Source organism: Glycine soja, chromosome 11 (assembly GCF_004193775.1).
Source record: "Glycine soja cultivar W05 chromosome 11, ASM419377v2, whole genome shotgun sequence".
Classification (NCBI taxonomy): Eukaryota; Viridiplantae; Streptophyta; class Magnoliopsida; order Fabales; family Fabaceae; genus Glycine; species Glycine soja.
The window spans coordinates 40,651,668-40,659,701 of NC_041012.1; the positions used below are offsets into that span (position 1 = coordinate 40,651,668).

The following is an 8,034-nucleotide window of genomic DNA, read 5'->3' on the forward strand; positions in this document are numbered from 1 at the left end:
AGGTACTCCAAAGCATCTCAACCCTTATTTTTTTCGTTGCGTTTATGCTAGTCCGTCTCATTTGTGTCAAAATTCGTGCAAATATATGATCTTAATGATGTGCAGGCTTTGCATGACATTCGCCAGAGGAAGATTCCTCTAGTAATGGTGAGCAACCGTGAATGCTATAACAATTTATTATGAAAAGAGATTAATTTATTCTAAAAAAATAACTTTAAGAAGAGTTACTTTTTATTCTAATTATTTTTTTAATTAATGGTTCAATGTTAGTTACTCAGAACTTTAGATTAAAAAAATAAATAATAAAGATGAAAAATAATTATTTTACATTATTTTTTAATTAATTTAGTCTCTTCCCATTTATATATAACAATTATGATTAAATTCACCGCAACAAAATATTTGTATGGTTTCAAGTTCATAAATCACAAATATAACATATAACCAATTAGTTATATATTTTTAACATATATTGAATAATATAAGCCTTAGGCTTACATATTTATAAAATAGTTATTTCATAACTGTGTTAAATAGATTTATATATATCTATTTTTTTTATTACAAGTGCTGGAAGTACACTATGCAAAACAATTAATTCATTTTGTTAGATTTAAATTTTGTTACGTTTTATTAAATGTAAAAATATTATTAAAGGGCAATTAATTCAAGTAATCATGTATTCATGTTTGATTCCTTTAAAGACTCATTTCAACCTTGTGTGTGAAAAAAGAAAATTAACAGAGACAACTAAGTTACTAACTATCATGTTATAGATATGTAAAGAATACCTTATGGAAAATGGTAACGGTTTTGTTAAATGGTGAATCAAGAACAACATGCTGAGAAAAAAGAAAACTAAACGAGGACGCCCAAATATAAAGGCCCACACATGTTATAGAGGAGATTTGACATTTGGTAAAGTAATGCTGCAACAGTGGAGAAAGGTGTCAATGCTATAACGCCGATAAGAATATTGTTCATGCAATACAGTAGACTCGGCATTTGTAACAGTGATAATGATAACAAGCTATGGTTAAAATGGTGTGATGCATTTTGAAACCAGAGGGATGGATTGCAATCTTCTGACTTCTCCTTTTCCCCATTCTGCTAAGGAGGTCACAGTCCTCAAAACCGTTCAATTGTGTGGGTTGTTTACCGATCCATATCAAATGTTATGCTGAAACAAGACCCACATAGCCGCCAAGCAAAGCCAAAACAGATGATATAAGATAAGCACCTAATACAATATTTGGTTCTCTGAACCCACGTAACTGGAGGCGGTAATGGAAGGGAGGGATTCTCAAAAAGCGCCACCACCATGCTCTCGGGAAGCCCTTGGTAATCTTGAAGTAGACAACCTGGTATAGAGAAAAGAAAACAATCAAATATTAAAATAAAATGACGAATACGTAAATTTTATACATATGTCGGTTAAAATTTGATCAAGAGATTTGGTAAGTGAACGATGCATATTAGAAAATAAAGTATGAAATTATAACATTACGGTTGAGATTTTAACTTCATAGTTTAGTACACATATTCCAAACTTCGTTTCAAGGAGTCAAATCCTAAATCAGAGGACGACATGAAGTAGAAAAAGATACAAAATGCCTGTCTACAAGGAACACACTATTTTTTTGTCTAATTTAGAACGTGGCTTGAACCTACAACTCAAGACACCGAGTCACCAACCACTCCTATGACTATGCAGCACAAGCATCACATCTTTTTGCTCATGCACTTGAAATGTGGATGGGGCATAAAATTCATTTGGAAATAAACAGGAATGCCTTTGATTTGAGCATATTAATGAGTGTGCTTTACACAAGAAAAAATAAATTAAACTAATGTATGGAAGCATTATAAGCATGGGACAGACCTGAATGATAACTGATAATGACTCAACAATGAAAAATCCGGAAGAAATGAGTAGCGGGAAGAACATTCCAGTACATGCAGCCATTGCAGCTAATGCACCGCCAAGTGCCAAAGATCCAATATTACCCATAAATACAGACGCTTTGTATCTGTTGTGTAGAAGAAATCCAACACAAGATCCAGCCATTGAAGCTCCAAATATAGCAAGATCTGGTTTGGAATATTTACAAATAACAAATTTATCAAAGAAAGTCATTGTTTTAAGTAATAATTCATTCTATATAGTTCTAAAAATGACCATTTTTAGAGTCATGATAAGAAAACAAAGTTGGTAGGGAAACATTGCTTGGTTTAAAGAAATATCAAGTAAAAATTGATACAGTTGAAATATCAAGGAGCAATAATACAAAATGATGGGAAAATTAATGAGATGTCACACACAAGATATAAGCGAGATGACTAAAATAGAGAAAGACATTGGGAATTACTTGTGATCACCAAGTACATATCAAGCTCAAAGGTTAGTTTTATCATATTGCTATACATGTTTTTGGCTATACTCTATGATAGTGAATGTTGGACTCTAAAAGAACAAGAGAAAAAGGTGAGACTAGCAGAATGAGATGTGCGACACATAAGAAAGGACAGGATACCAAATGATTATAAGCAGGGAGATAATGGTGTAACAATGATTAAGGAAAAGATAACAAAAAATTGGTTATGGTGGTTTGGAGTTTCAATATGTACAAAGTTCACTAGAAGCAACAGTGTGAGTAAATTGCATGGTTTTTAGTAAATTAGTACTGTAAAAAAGAGGAGACAAAGAAAGACATTGAGAGGGATCTCATGGTACCTAGCTGAAGATTTGACCTGTAACCAAACCAAATGACGTTGTATGATCCTTGTAAGCTTTTGTTATTGTTGTTGTAATTTATATACTCTTTTTTTAATTCCTTTTATTGATCATATAGATTGAATGTGGAACTGAAATGATTAAGAAAAAAAAATTATGACTTAAAGATGTGTTCAAAGTCTACAGTTGATTTAAAAATGTGCTACTAACCAGAACAAATTGGAAGAACAGCTATTGACATTCCGGTAAATGCCAACGCAGCAATACCTCCAGCTAGTCCATCAAGAGCATCTGCTAATTTAACACCATGTCCCATGGAAACAAAACAAAATGAAGTCAAGAGTTGGTAACATCGTCCCAAGTACACAAGGCCCAGAGGTAGAGGAACCAGCATCTTCCTGCATATAAGGAAATGAGATGAAGGAGGAGGTACGTGTGTGATTTGTTACCAGTCAATCATACAGATAACCTAACAATAGATAAACACACAAATAAGAAGTCTCACTTATGGGCATTGTCATCTACATTTTATATTTTACAGGATTGTAGACAAAAAATGTTCTTACAAGACTTCAACTTTATAGTTTTCCCTGGTTGTTTTCTATGTCCAGCAGGGATGAACTTATAGGTAAAAAATGGGGGTGCATCCAAAGTTTAAAAAAAAAACTTATAGATGGTTTATTAGATATGCACCCCCATAAAGCTAAATTCCCTCCTCCCCCTCCCTCATCTAAAATTTTAAAGCAAACTACCTCTACTAAAATTTTCTAGTTCCACTTCTGATGATAAGGAGCACTTTCAGAACAACCAATGGAATACTCATAGACCAACAAAAAATAGAAAGCATCACAATCACAAAGCATCAACATGATAAAAGACTTTCTCTTCTCCCTTTTGGGTAGCACTGGTAAGCATGTGAGTATAATATCCTATGCAGTATCATGACAAAAGGTCAAAATGCAAATACGTATAAATAAGCATATTAGTAGTAAGCAAAAAAAAATAAAAGAAAAAAAATATCAGAATGCAGTATTCAACAAGGGAAAAATTATTGTATTGACGTGATCTATGAAGTGTGGAGACAGTTCATCTAAAAGATAAAATACCAAAAAACAAAAGCAACTTAAACTACAGAAATTAAATGTTCATTTTTTTTACTTGACATTGCCCAACACTTCCTGTAACACTACATAATAAATAATGCAATTCAACTGTGTGGTGTATTATCAAAAAATTAAGATTGCTGCATTTGACTTCAAATCTTTCATTTTTTATAATTTGGTTAATTTCAAAATTGAGTAAATCAAAAATAAAAATGAATCCTGAAAGTCTGAATTAAGACATTAAATTACTTTCACATACCAAACTAAGTCTGAACTTATGAAGATAACAGAGACCAGTTAGTTCCACAGCCAAAAAACATGTTTGGGATTCTTCAGTTGCATGAGTAGATCAAATGAACATTGAATACTAAATACAAAATTTTATGACCAAGCGAAAATCCTTTCATGTCGTTCATCCAACTAAACATTTCAGATAAGTAAGTTTAAAAACTGTTGAATGTATTTTTCCTATGAGAAAAAAGAAAATCTCCATATCATTTTTTAATTATTGGTTTAACTCAAACTTAGAAGGGGCAAAAAGTCATGCTTGCTACTGTCTGTGAAATGCATTCTTTGAGAACAGATATGTGAGTTACCATCAGAAAAATGCTGATCAGATGAGTTACAAGAAAGTATACATGCCATAGGGTGAAGACATACTGGTGATGTCCAACCAAAATGAAAACCATGTTCCAACAGCTACCTGTGTGGCATCAAAAATGCAGATTAATAAAAAGAAAAGCATATCTGTAATCATTGGCCAAAACAAAAACCCTATTGCTAATTTTTCTTTATTTTCAACTTAGTTTCTCCCATCACTTTTGCAATCTAGTGTCTCACTTGTCTAAATTTGATTGCAGAAGAACAAAATTGAGGCATATTTGTACTAGTGAGGGATTCGATTGCAAAAACTGTTTTCTGAGAGACTAAGTAAAGAGAAAGATATCACTGAGCATTTGTTTGGAGAATAAGAAATAGGTGGGTAATAAAAAAGGTGAGTGTGTTTGGTAGAGGGGAAATGAGACATGTAGAACAAAAAAGGTGAGAGACCCACTAGGTATTTTCACTTTATTTCTCCCCATAATCTTTTCCCTATTTCTTCCTTGTTATCTTTACATCAAACACCTTTCTTTTCCCTATATTTTCTCACTTATTGTCATTAACCTTCCCTATTTCTATCCACCCAATTTCTCACCTACTTCCTTCCTACCAAACAGACCCTGAGTGAACAAAATGGGATTTTTTGGGAGGGGTTAAAAATCAACAAATCAATTAGCATATTATAACTCCAAAAACAATGCTTCTAATAAAAATATAAAATAGTCACCTCCAATAGAACTTCTGTCAATGCAGGCAAACCTCTCCAATGATTCTTGGTGAGGCTTAATATATCACTAAGTAAACCAACTGCAGCAAATCCAATGGTTGCTCCAGCTGCCCCAGACACTTCTATAGATGAGGAACCAGCAAAGACATGAGCAACAACTACACCAACAGGTATAAAAAGCAAACCACCCAATGTGGGTGTTGTCTTTTTCATGTGATGTCTAGCAGGTCCTTGTTTCTTGATTACATGGATAATTTTAAAATGACGAAAAATTGGGACACAAACATAGCCGACAAAAGAAACCAAAATGGCTGATATGAGAAATGGGCGGGTCAAGTAAAAAGGTGATAAGGGAAGTCTAACAATTCTCCATGCACACCAATCCACATACAAAAGCAGTAATGTCAAGACGATTATAAGCCCCATAGTGATGAAAATACCAAGTTTGGTCCTGCAAACACATTAAAACCTGAACTGGGTTACCATAGCACCACAAAAATAAAAGGAAAATTTGTAAGGATTTAAGTATAGCGAAGAGCCTCCGGGCAATGGGGTACGAAGTGAAGTGAAGTGAAATGACAAGAAAGGCTATCAAGCACTAAGTTATCAACTATACTAAAATGCATTTCTAGTTCTGACAAAAACCTTAAGAGTGTGTTTGGATAGAGAATTTTAATTGAGAAAAGTAATTTATCAGAGAATTTGAATTTCTGTAATTTAGAATTCATTGTTTGGATGTTTTTTATGAAGAATTTAAAATTTTGGAATTTTAAAATATAATTTTAAATAACTAAAAATCTGGAATTTCAATTTCCTTCTAAAAGGTGAGAAATTGAAATTCTCTTCTTACATTCTTCTTCAAGAAACACTTAACTCCTAAAATATCGATCGGGTGTGAACATAGAGGAATGCGTATAACTAGCACACCAATCATATTTTTTCTTTTTTTTCATTCATTTTTTTCATCCTTGTAATTTTAATTTTTTTTATCCAAATACAAAATTTTGAAAATAAAAGAATTTCAATTGAAGTATTTGAAATTCTTAGAATTTAAAATTTCTGAGAATTTAAAATTTCTTCATCCAAACACACTCTAAACGAAATCTTATGTTCATTTAGGTCACACCTTTGATCTCTGTTAAGCATCAAATCTTCATCTTCATCATGTCTTTGAAGAGCTATTATCATTATCATTATTATTATCATTATTATTTTGATAATATTGATAAATGCACTATGAAGCACAAAAACAAATACGAACACTAGACATGACATAGACACACGTACAAACATGATGCCAGGAAAAAATATTTTCTTATTCCAACACCAAGATGGAGAGTTGGACACATGTTATATGAGTGTCAATGTCCAACATGTGTTTAACACTTGGACACAGCTTCAACATGCAGTGCCAGTGCTACATAGATCATGCCAAATTTCTAGAAACCATCTTATGCTATAGAATAATAGTTTTTCAATATATGAAATATTCAGATTGACAAAGAAGGGTTATTCAAATAAACTATTTGCATAAGTTTCTACATACTTGCCTAGATTTCTTGCGTCCCCTCCCAAGATTTGCAAAACGATGAGCAGCCACTGTTAGAGCATCATTATTTGACGCCGAAACAGAAGGCAAATCAAGATCATTCACTGGAGTAAGAAAAATTTCACCATCACTGTCTTCCCCATCACTAGAAGAGAGCATATACGCAGAAGAATTATCATCAGCATCCCAATAATCAAGCATTGGTATGTCAAACGAATCCTGTAAAAGATAATAAATGTCATGACGCCGAATCAGCATAGATAAAACACGGTTCATGACGAAAAATGACTTGCTAGAGCCTCAAAGGGGACTCGTTAAGTTAAATTCCAGATATAAACTCTTGCAACATATGCGTGTGAAAGTATGCACATTATCACATCAGTTCCACAACTATCATTAGTCAAAGAATCAAGAGTTTGCAAAAGGATAAAACTTAGATACAGTTCTTTAGGTGCTTTTACGTCATCGTCCTCGTCCAATTAGAATTAGAATTTCACCTAGATAATTCGCATAATAACGGTTTCCACTGGTAACCTAAGCATCAAAAGCACCAAATTCTCAACGTAGTTAAAATAATATATTAGCATTCATCATTCATACAATTGTTTCTTTAGATATCGAAAGTAATAATCTCTGAAACTCAAAATTAGAGACTAAGTGATTACGCTTTCAGACTTTCAGAGCATCAAGCACTTCCACTGAGTAACGAGTACTATTACGAACAGTAAGAGTAACGCCACAGTGAAACTACAGAAAAATAAAATAAAATTGATTTTCAGAGAAGCGAGAACGAACGTCGTCGAAGGCTCTCGTAGTCGTAGGAGCAACATTGCGTGGAAAGCAGCATTCATTCTGCGGAATAATCGACGGATGTAACTGCAGAGAAGGAATCGAACGATAAATAAGTTATTAAACCACACGAATCACGGAATCGTATTGTATAAACAGTGAGATCAGAGCAGAGAGAGAGAGAAAGAGAGTACCTCGAGAGTGGCGCAATCGAAGCGGGAACTGGGAGAATAGATGAGGGAAGGGGTTGGAGGGAGAGAGAGGCGTTTGCGGCGAGAGAGATGGAGAGGGAGAGGGAGTGGGAGAGAGCGATGGCGGTGGTGGTTGAGGATGCAAGAATGAGAAGGCATGGATGCAATGCAATGCGATGCGAGAGAGAGTTGCAGAAGGAGTAGATCTGAGGAGAAGCAGGAAATGAACTTCGAACGCAATGGTATGGAATGGACGCGAGCATATTCCATGTTATGATAGGGAAATAAACGTTTTATATAAACAGAGAGGGAAATTGTCAAATGGCGGCACTTCGAAATCA

General features: G+C 33.9%; 1 protein-coding gene across 2 annotated transcripts; it reads right to left on the reverse strand.

Moving 5' to 3' along the window:
- Window positions 1-770: 770 nt before the first annotated feature.
- On the reverse strand, window positions 771-8,034 carry LOC114374856 (phospho-N-acetylmuramoyl-pentapeptide-transferase homolog). 2 transcript variants are annotated; one of them, XM_028332563.1, is made up of 8 exons: window positions 7,697-8,030; window positions 7,509-7,589; window positions 6,715-6,932; window positions 5,165-5,615; window positions 4,476-4,540; window positions 2,945-3,132; window positions 1,883-2,091; window positions 771-1,361 (listed from the first exon to the last, which is right to left on the reverse strand). In XM_028332563.1, exons 1-8 carry the CDS (start codon window positions 7,961-7,963, stop codon window positions 1,176-1,178), a joined length of 1,665 nt encoding a protein of 554 aa, XP_028188364.1. In that variant the 5' UTR covers window positions 7,964-8,030; the 3' UTR covers window positions 771-1,175. The 2 variants fall into 2 exon arrangements, with proteins under 2 accessions (XP_028188364.1, XP_028188365.1); XM_028332564.1 differs by lacking the exon at window positions 1,883-2,091 and having other exon boundaries at window positions 7,697-8,034.